Source organism: Tiliqua scincoides, chromosome 5 (genome assembly GCF_035046505.1).
Source record: "Tiliqua scincoides isolate rTilSci1 chromosome 5, rTilSci1.hap2, whole genome shotgun sequence".
In the NCBI taxonomy this organism is placed as follows: Eukaryota; Metazoa; Chordata; class Lepidosauria; order Squamata; family Scincidae; genus Tiliqua; species Tiliqua scincoides.
The window spans coordinates 9332387-9347931 of record NC_089825.1 but is presented as its reverse complement, the minus strand read 5'-3'; the positions used below and the strand labels follow the sequence as shown (position 1 = coordinate 9347931).

Genomic DNA, 15545 nt, shown 5'->3' with positions numbered 1-15545 from the left:
AGATAATCCTACATTCCCATCCCACCACTTAAAACCTTGCCTGGAAGACCATAGATCAGTGGTGTAGTTAATGCACCTGGCTCCTGAGGTCAAAGAGGATTTTGGAGCTCCCTCCCAAAAACAGCTCCCCCCATTGCTGGAGCCTTTAAATTGGGACTTCCAGTTTTTGTGAAAACCTGAAGTCCCTATTTAACCCATTTTTGCCCAGCATACGGAGGCATACATTTGGTCCCTGTTGCATATATGCAACATTGGGCAGAAATGGCTTAAAGGCTCTGGGAGCTTTTCTGAGTCATGGGGAGGCCACCCCTCCCCATGACTCAGAATGCCCGCCTGTTCAAAGTGTCTGTTAGGAGGTTCCAAGAGTGTTCCCTAACAGCATGGAGCCAGGGCAATTGCGCCTTGGGGGCCTCTTAGCAACACCACTCACTCAGATGATAGGGTGCTAAATCTTTTCCGCTTCATGATGCTCTCAGAACATATGCAGGGGAGCATTAGTGATATGGATGATGGAAATATTGTAAGTGGAAAAAGGTGCAACAACAGTGCACAAGCAGTCTGCACCCAAAGAAGGCCATATAGCTAGTGAGCTAACTAGTTCCTCTTTGGTACGCAGACTGCCAACCTCCGGCTATCCCCCCCCCCCTCAGCAGAGTGCCTTGCTGATAGGGGTGCAGGTCAGCTCCTGGCCCTGCACCAGGCTTGGGGTTGCATGCTCCTCAACCTCTGCAGCTCCCCCTTAAGAATATAAATGCCCAGCTGGATGAGGCCAAAAGCCTAGTCTTGCCTCCTGTATCTCATAGTTGACTACCAGATGGCTCTGGGAACACAAGACAGCAGGAGACCAGCCAAGTACACTTGAAAGGGATTATAATTTATATTTCTAATGTAAAAAATGCACCCTTGGAATAAAAATACGTAACTCCACAATTTGCTTTTTTAATCAAGAAGCTTTGGGGGAAAATATCTCACACACACACACACACCCCAAGTACACCCCCCCAAGTGTGTGTACACCCCCCCAGGAATACACACCCCAAGTGTGTGTAGACACAAACACACACACCCTCTAAGTACAACACTACAGCCCTGCAATTCTGTCTCCTGCTACAGGTCTATTACACATCTGACTGCCACCTCTTCTCAAGCCACGCCCCTTCAGATGTAGCCACGCCCTCGCCTAGCCCTTCCCCCGAGCTCCTCCTAGAGCCCCCCCCGTCAAGCCTCCTTTCCCGTCCGCTCTCCCAATGAGTAACGTCCCCGGGCCTTGGGCCCGCCCCCTGTGCGCGCGCCCCGAGAAGCCGAGCGCTGTCTGGGTCGCGCAGGCGCGGTGCCGTCGTGGGGTGAGGGTGAGAGGGCGGGGCGGTGTTGTTGTCGTCTGTGGCGCGCGCCTCCCTTCGCCCCCTCAGCACTGTGAGGGGTAGCGCGGCCGGCCATGGTCCCCCGCCCGTCGCCGCGGAGCCAGGAGGGGCTGAGGCGGCTGCCGCGGCGATGAGAGGATGGAGGCGGACGAGGTGACCATCCGCGAGCAGAACTTCCACAGCCAAGTGCGCGAGTACACGGTGCGTCCGCCCCTCCCCTCCCCCCTGCAGGCGGCTCTCTCGCGCCTCGCTGCGCTGAGCGCGCTTTCCCGCGAGTAAGACCCTTGAACACAGCGGGGTTTGCCTCTGAGTAGGGCACGCTGTGTGGGCCTGTTTCTTTCCTTTTTTTACCTGCCTTGAGCAGTGCTTTCCAAAGTGTGGGTCGGGACCCACTAGGTAGGTCGGGACTCAATTTCAGGTGGGTCCTCATTGTTTTCAATTGCATTTTAACTTTAATATATTAGACTTGCTACTGTTAACATATAACAAAATTATTGTATACGTTTTATTAATAAAAACATATAAAACGTTTTTTCTATTACAATATTAAAACGTAACATTATATTATAAGATATAACATAATTGTATATTATTTACTAATAAAAATAAGACATAATATGGTATATTATATTAGCCAAAATAACATATAATACGTTAAATGGGTTTATTAACCAAAATAACATAATATGTTTATATAATAACATATATAATGTTATAGTTTATACATAAATAACATACATGATATGTTAAAATAACATATATAATATGTTATTCTTAACATATTAGATAGTGGTTCTCAAACTTTGAGCTCCAGTATCCACTTTTTAGAAGGAGAATCTGTCAGGAAGTGATGTCATGATCAGTAGTGACATCATCAAGCAGGAAAATTTTTCACAATCCCAGGCTGCGATCCTACCCACACTTACCCAGGAGTAAGTCCCATTGACTGTCATTGTTAAAAGAATATACATAGTAGCTTGTTAAAAGTACAGGTCTGTCACATTTGCCCAAATGCAGTCACATACCATGGGTTCTTGAAGTCTAATATGCTACAAACAAAATACTGAAATGAATGGGGACCCACCTGAAATTGGCTCACAACCCACCTACTGGGTCTTGACCCACAGTTTGAGAAACACTGTTTTCAGTGTTTTAATTACACCATGCTACATGGTATCTAGGTATATCTTGTAAACCTACGTAGGTTTGTCAAGTGTTATTTGAAAAAGTGGGTCCAGGTGGGTTTGGGAACCATTGGTCTTGAGTATGACAGGTTTTGTTTTTTTTAAGTTCCAATGTGGTGGTGCGTTTTTTGCCTTCTCTTGGGCATCAACACCTTCCTAGAGCAAATCACCTTCCTGCTCAGTGCTCACCTGCTTCCTCCCTTGGACCAAAAAACAAAACAAACTCTGGCTCATGGTTTTTTTAATTTCATCTCTGTTGGCCTTCAGAACTCAGTGCCAGCTGCTGCTTAAGCCTAGGGATTTGGGTTGCAATCCTGTACAGTAGTGTAGCTAGAGGGGGTGCAAAGCACAAGCCATTCTGGGCGCTAGAGCAAAACGGGGGGAGGGGAGAAGGGCTGCTTGCATGCAGCAGTGAGGTTCCCTGCAAAACTTAGTGCTTTGCACCCCTTATAGCTACTCCACTGGTGCAGACTGCTCTCCCTGAACCACAAAGAAGCAGATGGAGCCAACCTTCATACCTCTGGCACTCTGAACTTGCCTGCCCCGGTCCTTGTCCCCTTGATCCTATACACCAGTTATTTTCAGTCACTGTGCTGCGGCACATTGGTGTGCCATGAATGGTCTGCAGGTGTGTCACAGGAGTTTGGGGGAGGGTCATTTATTGATAGGTCCATTTGGGAATGTGAGCCTCCTCCGCCCACCAGCAGCATGGTGTGCCTTGTCAGTTGTCAAAAAACTGATGGAGTACCTTGGCAATTTTAGCACCTTGTCAGTGTGCTGTGAGATAAAAACGTTGAAAATCACTGCTATACACACATTCCTGGGAATAAGCCCCATTGCACACAGTGGGAGTTGCTTCATGTAAAATATTGCACAATTGGGCACTCATTGGTGGTTATGAGTGCCAAAGGGTAGTTAAAACACAGAGATGCAGACCTCAGTGAACCTGCTGTAACCCTGTGGTCGAGCTGCCTTCTCTAGGCTGGGCTGGCCCCAAAGCTTTCTGTGCCGGAGGCAGAAAATCCAACTTTTTCTTTTCTTCCAAGCAGGTTGATAAATTATAATGGACAGTTTGTTATCTTTCAGTAGCTTCACTATGCCTAATAGTAGGGCCTGCTTGAATCTACTGGGTTTTGCTTTGCTGATGTATACTCTGTGTTTCTGACTGGCAAACAGGCAACAGTTTGGTTTCTGCAAATAAAAATATTGATTGACTGTCGTTTGACCCATGTCAGTCTCTTCCCTTTCCCCCTATTCTTTTTTTGCTTAACTGTGAGTTACTGTCCTTGGATTATTGTGGAGGTTAGGGGACAAGTGTGGAAGGCAGTTGGAGCCTGTAAGTAGCATGCTTAAAGCTATGCCACTATCTCTATGCGACTACACTAGCATCCGTTCCACAACCACATTACAGATTTATACATTATTCATTGCCTCAGATAGGAGCGTGTATCATTGTATAGGTTGTGTAGCTATGCGCAGCTATACAGGTTGTGTAGCTATGCGCAGCTACACAGGTTGTGTAGCTATGCACAGCTCCCACAACTATGCACAGGAATGTATGAATATTATATGCATTGTACAACCCATCAGACTCTACCACCAAGTAAGCCCGTGTATGGTACATTGAGCATAAGCACATGTTGAACATATGAAGTGGCTTGTACTGAAGCACTGATCTTTTAGTGTTGTCTCCAGTGACTGACAATGACTCTTCAGAGTTTCAGAGAATGATCTTTCCCAGTCTAATGTGGGGATGCTTTCCCAGCAGACTGTTTATCTGGAGAGGCAAATTCTGTCCTTGGGACCATTTCTGCATTACAGAACTGTCATGTCATTACATGTCCTGTCATGTCTACCTACAAATCATTTTTATTTCCCTTGCCAACCTCAGATATTATATAATACTTCTCTTAATATTTGCTTTCATTTTGGAATTGAATACAACAGCCTCATGTACAGGTGCGTTCTAGCTAATGAATTTTTTGTTTGTATGGTGCCACCTATCTGCAGACCGCCACCCTTATCATAACCCTGAAACAGAAGTATACTGTGAATGTATTCTACTCACTGCTATTAACACTCTTTTATAAATGCTGTCTTCTGCCTTCATATGTCTTGTCTGCAGCATATATGTATGCAGTCATTGTATGCACAGGACCGTATGGCTGTTCACATCTTCCTTTCTCACTCAGTAGGGGAACATATATGGGTTATGATGTAATTTCCAAGTCACTCTTCTAATGGTGTGACAGCAGAGTGTAGAAGTACATCATTTGTTCAGGCTTCCCATGTAATTATTCTTACCTGGAACCTGCTTGCAATTTCAGGTCTGTTCTAATGGGATTATTTTACATTATTGTTCACTTCAGTAAAGAACTTAATGTAGTTCTGTCCTGGACTTGGATCTGGGAAATCTCAGTGAGTTCATTGCTGGGCAAGAATCCTTCTTTCCTAGAATTTAAACACCTGCTCATTATGTGGGTCCCCATCAGCATTTTTCAGCATGGGTTCCCATTTGCAAAATGGAAGTGATCTGAGGGTGATTATCAGAATGGAAGTCTAGAAGGTAAGTTATGTGTTGAAAGTTTTGTTTTTCACACTTCCTTCAAGAAGTTCAGGGTGGTGTTCATGGGGCGATCCTCTTCTCCCACCCCCATCTCTTTTTGCAGCAATTCAGGGATATATGCTAGATTATCCCAAGGTCATCAGCAAGCTTTTTAGCTTAGATGTATGAAACTAGTAAGCTAGAAGTACTAGCTTCTGGTACAGATCAGCGCTGTAACTGCTATAGTATACGGATTCACTATTAAATGGGTAAAAGGAGTAAAAATTTTTTAACAGACTTCAAACTCTACTGTGAGATTTTTGTAGCCTGTATATATTTGTATTTTGCAAATAGAATTTAAGGCTAAGGTTTTTTCCCCTTGGAACTAATAACAGGAAACTGGCAGTGTTGGCTATAGTTGAATGCTTTTGTAGAGTCTAATGAAAATGTCACATCAGATGTGTTGAAAATCAATACACAGGGATAAATTTTGTTGACTTGGAACTCTACGCTTGAATGAAAATGCACACATGGGTACAGCAGTATACTTGAGAGTTGTATCATGAATTGTTTGTTTATATTTAAATTTTGTAAGGTTATAAAGTGCAACCTTAGAATGAAGATTATGCCTAGCCTGATAAACAGGCTTTTCCTGATGTTCCCTACTAGGACAAGATGACCCTTTCTCCGCCTAAATTTTGAATTGAGCCTCGGGGATTTAGAAACAGCCTGCCTATGGAAAATGCCTTGAATAAAGTCAGAGGAGTAATCCGATGACCAGAAAGGTGGTATATAAATACCCAGTTGTTATTATTATTATTATTGAAGTGCAAGCCTGGAGACTTTTGAAGTACAGGCATGCCCTGGTATCAGCAGGGGATAGGTCCCCTCCCCACAGATATCGGAAACTGCAGATTCAGGGGGTCATGTGTCTCTGTGGCCTCCCACACCCCTTACGCACCCATTAAGTTGTTTACCCCCGTGAAAACTTTTTGCTTAATGAAGTCAACTATAAGCTTAGAGGCTTACAGTGACATTCTGGCTGCCTCCTGGCAGCCTGGTTGCTTGAAAAAACTAGATCGAGGTTAGAGGAAGTGGAAGTTAACCGCTTGCTGTTAACTTTGATCTAGTTTTTGTTTTTTTTCAAGTGACCAGGTTGCCAGGAAGCAACCTGAACATTGCTTATAAGCATCTAAGCCAGTGGTTCTCACACTTTTAGCACCGGCACCCAGTTTTTAGAATGAGAATCTGTCAGGACCCACCTGAAGTGATGCCATGACCAGAAGCAACATCATCAGGCAGAAACATTTTTAACAATCTTTGGCTGCAATCCCACCAACACAAACCCAGGAGTAAGTCCCATTGACTGTCATAGTTAAAAGCTTATACAGAGTAGCCTGTTAAAAGTACAGATTTGTAACACTTCCCCAGATGCAGTCACATACTATGATAGCATCAAATATAATATATTAAAAATAAAATATTGAAATGAATGGGGACCCACCTGAAATTGGTTCGCAACCCACCTAGTGGGTCCCAACCCACAGTTTGAGAAACACTGGTCTAAGCTTATAATGACCTTGTTAAGCAAGATGTTTTTGCAGGGGGTAAGTAAAATGACTTAATGGATGCGGGAGGGAGTTGCCCTATCTGCAGATATGTGAAACAGTGGATATGGGATATGGGATATGTGATATGCTCTGTGGATATGTCTTAGCCAAGTAGGAACTTTTTTAAAAATAGCCTTAACAAACCCAGTAGGCACCTTTTAACTAACTGTTTAGAGTGGTGGTGGTGGTGGGGGGAAGCTTAGTTCTGTGGCAGAAGTTGAGTTCTTGGAATGAATTACCAAAATAAAATGTGTTTTTGGATTCACATTACAGCATTTTCACTTTATAGTGTTGTCTGAATGGACTACTGTTGTAAAGCAGTGGCCCACTTTATTGATGAGTGGGGTTGAGAGAAGTGGTTAACTAGGTAACTGTTTAATAGCTGAAGTGAGACTTGAACAGGGGGCTTTCAAACTTGCCCTCTTTATATTCACCCTCAGGTTTGTATTGTACAAGAAATTGGGATTAAAAGAAATATCAAATTCAAAATGTGCAGCTATCCAGTCCTGCAACTTAAGAAAAGTTTGGGGGGGAGTAATTGCCATGTGGAATAAAATATTGAAATTCCTGTGAACTTCTTATGTTCTGTTCTTATGTTCTTGAACTGTAGTTAAAACCTGTTGGTATGTAAAGTGGATTCTGACAGTACTGTCACCCTCTTTCCTTTATTTTAAGCATTTCTGAGGCACCCAGAATTCAAGATAAAATGAAATTTTGCTTTATTTGTTGTCTGCTGAAATCTTTGGGCAGCACATCTTGAAATGGGTCTGTATGGGGCTACTAGTGCTTTGTTTAGTTGCCAAGTAGCCCTGAAGGACACAAGCGTTTCCTTATGAGAACAATTTAACATTAGAATTAGACTGTTGCCATCTTCTATATAGAAGAAAGATTGGGAATTGCAATTAAATTTATTGCTTTCAATTTGGAGAACTGCTGTAAACGGTTGCAAACCTTTTAATGTGTACTGCAGTGCTGTTGTGACCTAACACTTATACCGCTGTATTGTTAAAGTGGCTATTTAAGAAAGACATTGCTTTTTTAAAAAAAGCATACATTTGCATTAAAACATAGTTCCAAGCCCTAAAATATAACCCACACACAAAATATAAATTTTTTTCTTGGTCTAGAAAATATTAGGAATTCTTACGTATCAGAATCATATATTTTTTTATTTTCCAGCTCTACATAGGTGTAGGAAGACTGTAAACATGTAGGTATCATTCAGTGTATTTTCACTATCAAAATATCCATCTTAGCTCTTCGAGCTGTAAAAAGAAAATGTAAATACCTTAATAAAGGTTTTAAAACACAAAATAGTGGCTCTTAAATGTCTTGCTATCAGGCATTTTTCTTGGGGAAGCAGGTGAGTGTGAGGGGTGTGTGTGTAGCATCTGTCAGTTTCTCTATGTGTAGCATCTCCACTTCCTTCCTTATGAGGTCCTTGTTGGCAGGAAGTGGAACGTCTCCATTCCAAGAGGCCCTCATGAAGGAAGGAAGAAATGTGGAGAGACATTGTAGAGGGAGCCCTGTTGAGTAGAGAGGGTGCAGAGATAGGTGGGGGAAGACAGTGAAAGCTTTGATAATCCGTGTCCCCATGATTGCAAGTGAGATAATGTCTTTTATTGTATTTCTTGGAGGTTGAGAGCAATAAATGAAAGTTGATAATTTGAAGACTTGATTAGGAACTTGGAGACCTTGGAAAGGGAAACCAATGCTAGGATGGGTAGCACCGGGAAATGAGGATTTAGGAATATTAAACAACTACTTTCTTTTGGGGTTTAGGTGTGTTGATTTAGGCTTATGAATGCTTCATGACTTAAGTAGTGGAATTAGAGGAAACTGCCCACAGTCTTAAGTAGCATCCTTGGGTGGATTCAAATACAGTTTTCATGCAAGTGGCAGCAAGGTGTATCAATATCTTGAACCTTGTATAATCTAGAACATTGCATTTTATCATGGAGGAAATGCACAAGTCTCCACTTTGCTCCCCCCTCCAGGAAGCATGGTAAGACATTTCCTGTACTGCAATAGCTACAGCATCTGTGCTCCTATTATGCCAATATCTACTGATGTTAAGAAACCATCTCTTTATTTTCTGGGTGCTGTGAAAGGATACCAAAGCCTTGGTAATGGTTTTGGGGCTGTGAGGCAGATAAAAGGAACCACCTGGTTTATCACTATGCCTTTATTTTTGGCTTGTTGCAACAGTGGTCCCCTTTTGTCCTTAGAAAGGCATTTTTGTTCAATAAATGGGGAGTGTACCCTGTATAGCTACTTTCAAAAGCACAACAGCAGTAGAGAAAAACTGGTCAGATATGTTTGCTGAAGTCTCCAGTATGCAGTCTTTGAACTACTGAAGAGCAACCTGATAGCTAAGGCAGTAATTTTGCGGAACTGGAGGGAAAGGTGAGAACAGTGTTAAGCAGTACTGGAACAGTCTATTTATATTTCTACATTGACACTAAATGCTGCTGTTCACTTCTGGGAAGCATCACTTGCTTTCTCAAAGGGTTAATGTGGGAACTGTTTAAATTCACTTTTTCTCATTTCAGTATGCTTTCCATGATGGTATTTTTGTGAACATATGTTGTGAGAATTGTCCTATACCAATCTTTCCTTGAACAGAAACTCTTGCCTATTGAATAGTTCTTGTGCAGTTCTTGTGTCTGTGATGTTCACAGCACAATGCTTGGGAATTATTCTCTGATGAGAAGCATGTTAATGATCTGCCTTCGTGCTGTTATAGAATATACATGCATAATTTACTGATTGTGATTACCACTGGGTAGATGGGACTTGTTAGCCTGGGAAGGCAGCTCATCTGAGAGAAGGAAAACTCTGATCCCAAACCTCCACTGCCTTGTGGCTACATCCAGTTATGGAAAAGCCTTCAGGAGTCAACCTCGAGGCAAAATCCAGAGCCGGAGTCCCTGAGGCAGTTCATGGCTGAACACAGTCACATTCTGGCAACTCCTGCAACGCTGCTGGAACCAACTGTATTGGCTTCTGCCTTTCCATTGGACCATTTCAGCGACGTGGAGAGGGGGGATTTGCTGCATTAATAACAGTCTATCTTCCATATCTACTTTACCCAGGCTTCGCGCACTAGAGAGGACACTGTTCCAGAACCACTATTCAGAGCGCGATACCATAGTCTTCCGAGACTGAAGGATACCAACAGAAATTTGCTGAAGATGGATATTTAGAATAATGGAAGTCTGCCACCATCATTTCCTGTCTGAGAGCTTCCTGCTGGTAGATGGTTGCTTATATTAAAGACAGAATGATGGACTGGAAAGATCAGATGATCTAGGAAGTAATTTATTATGTTAAATGCTGAATTCATTTCACTGGCATAGTTTGGTGGTGTGGCTGGATAGATCTTTGGCTGAGGCTTAGCATGTGGATAAGATTACTTTTGATTCTCCTCCACAGCATTACCTGAGGAACTAGTCGGACTCCTGACGTACTCTGACTGGGATGAAAGTATGAACTATTTCAGTTGGAAGCCAGCAAAAGACTGGGCATGCATGTCTCTGCATGGAACTAGGTCTTTTGTGTGGGAAAGTGGAGCACACTTATTTTATCTTAAATCATACTGATTTAATTTGAAGTGATACATCTATAATGATGTTGAAAGTGCTGTTTCAGAATTACATATAACCCTGCTTCCAGTCAGACTGAGCCTGGCAAAGCGATTTTTAATCCATGAGCATTTTTGTATGAGAACTTAATAAGTGTTATCCAATTAGTTGTAGATAATGTATTTTTAAATAGTTTCTGTGCAAACAAGCCTGAAGCTGATTTTTCATTATCTCTTTCCGGAACCATGATAATGAGGGGTATTGAAAGCATTCTGTAGACTTCATCTGGGTAAGATGAGCTGAACTAGGAGGGAGGTGTGATTGCTGACAAGTGTTAGTTGAAGTGCGCTGTTGTGACCAGTCATTTGATATAACTAGTCATTGACATTTCAGTATGGCTAATCTGGGTGAAAGCGTAGTTTAATAAAACCAGAGTCAAAAGAAATTGTAAGTTAATACTTTTAGAGCACAAGTGAGCCCAAGTTTAGCCATTAATTCTCTTGACGGTGGGGAAGGTGGTCTTGGTTGAGGCATTTGAGTCAAATGCACTCTAATCAAAGCACTCTTTTAAAATACCCAGATCTGTTTAACTCTAGTTTAATTTTAAAATATGATTTATTAGTAATACAGACATACTGTTGAACAGGGAAGGTATCTGGGGATGGGACCAGCCTTAATGATAATAACTATTAATAATTGTAGGATAAAACACAGTGTATGAAGTAGCACTGATCAGGGAAAGATGTTGTGTACTTTTTGTACCTGTGAGTGGAGAGTCGGATATGGATTAATATACAGTGGGCCCTTGTTACCTGTGGATAAAGGACTTGTGTATTTGATTATCCTTGGGTCCCAAACCCTTGGGGCTAGCCCAACATGGACCCTCTGGAGGTGCTGGGAGCATAGCTGCTGTTGCCGCCAGACAGTTACAGATCCTCGTACCTGTGGTTTTCATCATCTGCAGGTTTTGGCATCTATAGGGGTTCCAGGGGTGGAACCCTACGAATAATGCAGGACACTTCTCTAGAAAGATCATTGATTTCATGTTAAATACTTGCTAAACTGTGTAACTGTAAACTGTGTAAACTAAAATAATTTAAGTGCTTAAATTTGGCTTGTTTCACCCTTTTGGACATATCCATCAAACTTTTATAAATTATGGAATAATTTCAGTGTGTGTGAGAGAGAGCAAGTGAGTGAGCGAGCGCCATACTAGTAAAAAAAATACTCATACCTATTTCTTCATGGGGCAGTGCTGAATAGAAGCTAAAAGAGCTTAATCTATGCTAGATGAAAACTACCTGTTGAGAACTCTTCAGTTTCATAAAACATAACTTGTCATTTTTATTCAGCTTATTGCTTTAATATATTTCTAAATATAATTTGGTCACCAACTATTCTTGCTTTAAAGTGGCTGTGCAACCTGAAGTGAAGTGTGCCTACCTAAGAAACGGGTGATTTGAATGTGAATTGATAACGTGTATTTCCTATAATTTATTTTTTATACACTGATATCATCCTTCATCAAAGATTGAAGGTTATGTACATAGGAGTTACCTCTTTTTATCATCTTTACAACCCTGTGGGGTAGGTTAGGCTGCAAGCATGTGACTGTCTCAAGATGGCTCTGCCTTCTCCCCCTCCAAGGGCAGCAGATTCATGTGCTTGACCTGCACTCAACAATGACATCACTGACAGGCCGAAGCTGAGTCAGGGCTTGACAGGCGAGTTTTAATTGATTAGAATATTAGTTGATTGATTAAAGCTTACATCTCCCAAACTGTGAGTTTGATTCTATTTTCATCAGAATGGTGAAGTCAAATATCAGTTGGATTATGGTTTCATGTGGGAAACGCAATTCTTTAGAACGTTTAATTTAGAAAGTTTTCTTAGTATTATATTCTGCAACTGGGGTATGCAGTTCTTTATTAAGAATCACTACTTCAAAGAAATGTATATGGTTATCATTTTAGTGCTAAGTATGCCACCATTTTGGTATCTTGGAATTACCTGGATTCCTTCACAGCCCAATACAATATAGTTTGTATAAGGGAAGTGCCAGTTCTCTTGTGTTGCATGAGTGCCACTGCATTGTTATTATATTCCTTAATTTTGCTGGGCAGTTTCCAGATTCTAGTATCTGCAAAGTTATGCAAGAAAAATGAATGTGTGAGGAAGAACTCAAGATGAGACGTATTCTGGTATATCCACTGGGAAACTGAAGATTGACAAACATCTTGCATATTAATTTGTAGTATTTTAGTCAGTGTTCTATTCTTGAAAAAAATGAGCTGATTTCTTTGCAACCAGTTCTTGTTTAGAATATTCACTTCTTGTGCCTGTTCTTTAAAAGAGGAAGTTAGTACACTGCAAAACTAGTTAAATTGAAGCAAGCATTGTTTATTATGTAGTTGCTTCAGGTATATTGGCTTCCTCATTATCATATCTCATTTTAAAATCTAAATTATCACAAATGTGACAACTTGTTTTTCACCAACTTGTTTTTTTCTTTCAGATCTGTTTTCTCCTGTTCGCTATTCTGTATATTGTTTCCTACTTCATTATCCGAAGATACAAGAGGAAAGCAGGTAAATGGGGTCAATAATCAGATTTTTATTGCAATAAAAATGGGGAAGTAGTTGAGGCCCTACTGTTATGTTATGGATGAGACATAGTGTCAGAAAGCTAAAAGTGGAGGTAATGGGACACACACACAATCAGTTACCATATTTAAGTTTGTGTAGAGACCTTGACTAGTTCATATTGCTACTTTCATATCTTTATTTATCATATTCTTGTATTTTTTTCAACCATTGGCCTATAGACATGAGACTCTTCAGATAACTTGGCTTGAGTGTGTATTTGTTAACTTTGTTCACAAATTCATAGAAGAGTGTGAATTAAACTTTTGTTGCCCTGTCTTATCCCCTTATAGATAGGCCCTTATCCAAAGATGAATGACTTCTTAATTTCTCATGAAGGCAGGAATAAAGCCATTTGTTGAGAGATCTAGTTGATCCTGTTCGTTTTCCTGTCTTGAATAAGGTTGGATTTTTACGTAACTCTTCTGGAGCTCCAAGAGAAGTGGACACCAAGGAGTGAAAGTAACAGAAAAATGATTAGCAGTGCCTTCACAGCAGGCTGCACTCTCCCTAGATCTCACTCCCCCTCGAATGTGTTGTAAGTGTTGGACCTTAAGGGCTCATGATCCAGTTGATGCCCATTTGATCTTCCAGACACTCCTCTAATGCCGTGTGGAGCAAGCAAACTGCCTTCTTTCTCAGCAATGGACAGGGATCCAGTGCACTAGGCAAGTGTTGTGATTCGAAGGAGTATTTTGGTGGAAAGTGCTCACTATCTCTGTCCTTTCTCCTTCTCAGAGATATGAGTTACTGTCATCAGCCTGCTCTTCTTCCACTGAAACTGGTTACGGGAGAAACTGAACAGCTGGTAAGCCAGGCAGGCAGTCTCCTTTTTTCTTTCTCCCTTCTAGCAGGTAAAACCACGCAACCAGCCTTTGTTCAGTGACTCAAGGCCACATTTTACCACAACTTGTTCAGAGCCCAGACTAGAAAGAAAGGCTGCTCCTGCACACAAATCCTTGCTGCTTCATTTATGCCAACACTACCATAAAAAAAGAAAGAAAAAGACTGCAGTCATTGTTCAGCCATGACAGTTTATCCCTTGGTGATTTGTGACACCTTCAGACTAGAAATTTCTGTTCCACCTCCATTGCAGTGAAGGCTGGGGCTTGTCTTGTTCATGCTTTCCTTTCTCCAGTTGGTGTATTCGCAGAGTAGATATTGGTGCTCATTGGCTGTATATCTCCCCATCTCTTCTCGCTGCTGTGACAGATGAAGCAAGGGGGAACCTTCTTCCTAGTTTTTCCTGCCTGGTAAAAGGGAAGATATAACCTATTTTCGAGAATAGAGAGAGTGAGTTCATCTTGTCTGATTAATGCAGGGATTCACCTAGCTCTTCCAGGTGATAGTTCACTTCTCTGGATTTCAGTGGGAAGGGGGAGCATGAACAGAAGGGAGATTATTTTACTGAGGCTTTTCCAGTGGTTGCTATAAACCTTCCAGAGGTTGCTATATACATACAGCTGGTATCTCTCTGTAAGAAGGTGCTCTGGTTTCCTCTGAACGTTCTAGCTATTCGGAGTGTACTTGGCCTTCCCATATGTGTCACTCCCGGCTCTTGTGAGTCCCTCCCAGTTTTTTGAAGCCATGGTCATGAAGGAGCAGATTGTGTGGAGTGAAAATTCACGAACTTTCATGCTCTACTGAAGATATCATGGCTGAACTTTGAAGATGCCAAAGTTAAATGCTCTAGTAGCAGCACTGAGAGAGCTTTTTGTGAAGGTTTTGTTCTCTGCTGTGACAGTGCAAGCTTCAGCCCCATTGTGTGCCCAGACTACCTTTATGTGGGATCCAGCAGTGTCTGCCATGTCAGATGTCCCTGGGCTTTCCAAAGATAGTTTTAGGAGAGTCTTATTCACTGTTGCCTTTTTGGTTGATGCATTTCTGGGACCAGTGCAGATAGTTCTTGGTTCCATCTTGGTTGTCAGACACAGTATGTGGTGCTGCCATCCAAAGCTCACTTAATGGACTTGTCCTTTTCCAGTCAGAATTTGAGGTTCTCAAAATCTGAGAATTTTGATTGAGAGGAAGGATAACCTCTTCTTTAGTAGGAACTTTTTAAGAGGCCTTCTGTCCCTCTTGATTGTGTCAAGTTTCCCTATATAGAAGAGATACCAGGTCTAAAGGGCATGCTGCTATATGCCGAAGGATGGCTGCTAACACCTCTCCAGGAAGCTGGTTTCCTATTTCACATCCTAACTTCCATCTTCCTCTCGACTCTTCATTTTCAGTGCTTGCCATCATCTGGAGAGTGGCCATGTTGCACAGATCCGTTGTACCTGCAGTGATGAAAAATGATGACCTCCTGAAACTTTTTCAAATTCCAGTGATTGATTCTTCCTCATCTTTGACTCAGACAATCGTGACAAAACCTTCAAAGCTGTAAATCACGTCTTAGAGATAGGGGCTATATAGAACTGGCTTTTGTCATCTTCACTCCCTTGAAAAAAATTAAGAAATTTTTGAACAGACTTTTAATGAAAAAATGTTTTGCAGAATAAAGATGCTCTTCTTTATTCTTGCAAGTTTGAATTGAGAGAGATTCTCTTGCATTGCTTGACCTCATGGAGGTTCACCTGCACAACCTGATCCATTTAAATTTTTCTGCTTCTAGAAGTA

At 41.7% G+C, this 15545-nt stretch overlaps 1 protein-coding gene across 3 annotated transcripts in view; it reads left to right on the top strand.

Moving 5' to 3' along the window:
- The first annotated feature begins 1341 nt into the window (after positions 1-1341).
- LMBR1 (limb development membrane protein 1) overlaps positions 1342-15545 on the top strand; it is a 76305-nt gene continuing 62101 nt past the window's right edge. For 2 of the 3 annotated variants that reach the window (XM_066627827.1, XM_066627825.1), the window contains exons 1-2: positions 1342-1562; positions 12800-12872. In XM_066627827.1, the coding sequence (XP_066483924.1) occupies positions 1500-1562; positions 12800-12872 (136 nt within the window). In that variant the 5' untranslated portion in view covers positions 1342-1499. Of the gene's footprint in view, positions 1563-12799; positions 12873-15545 lie in introns of those variants that run through there. The other variant, XM_066627826.1, reaches the window with a different exon arrangement.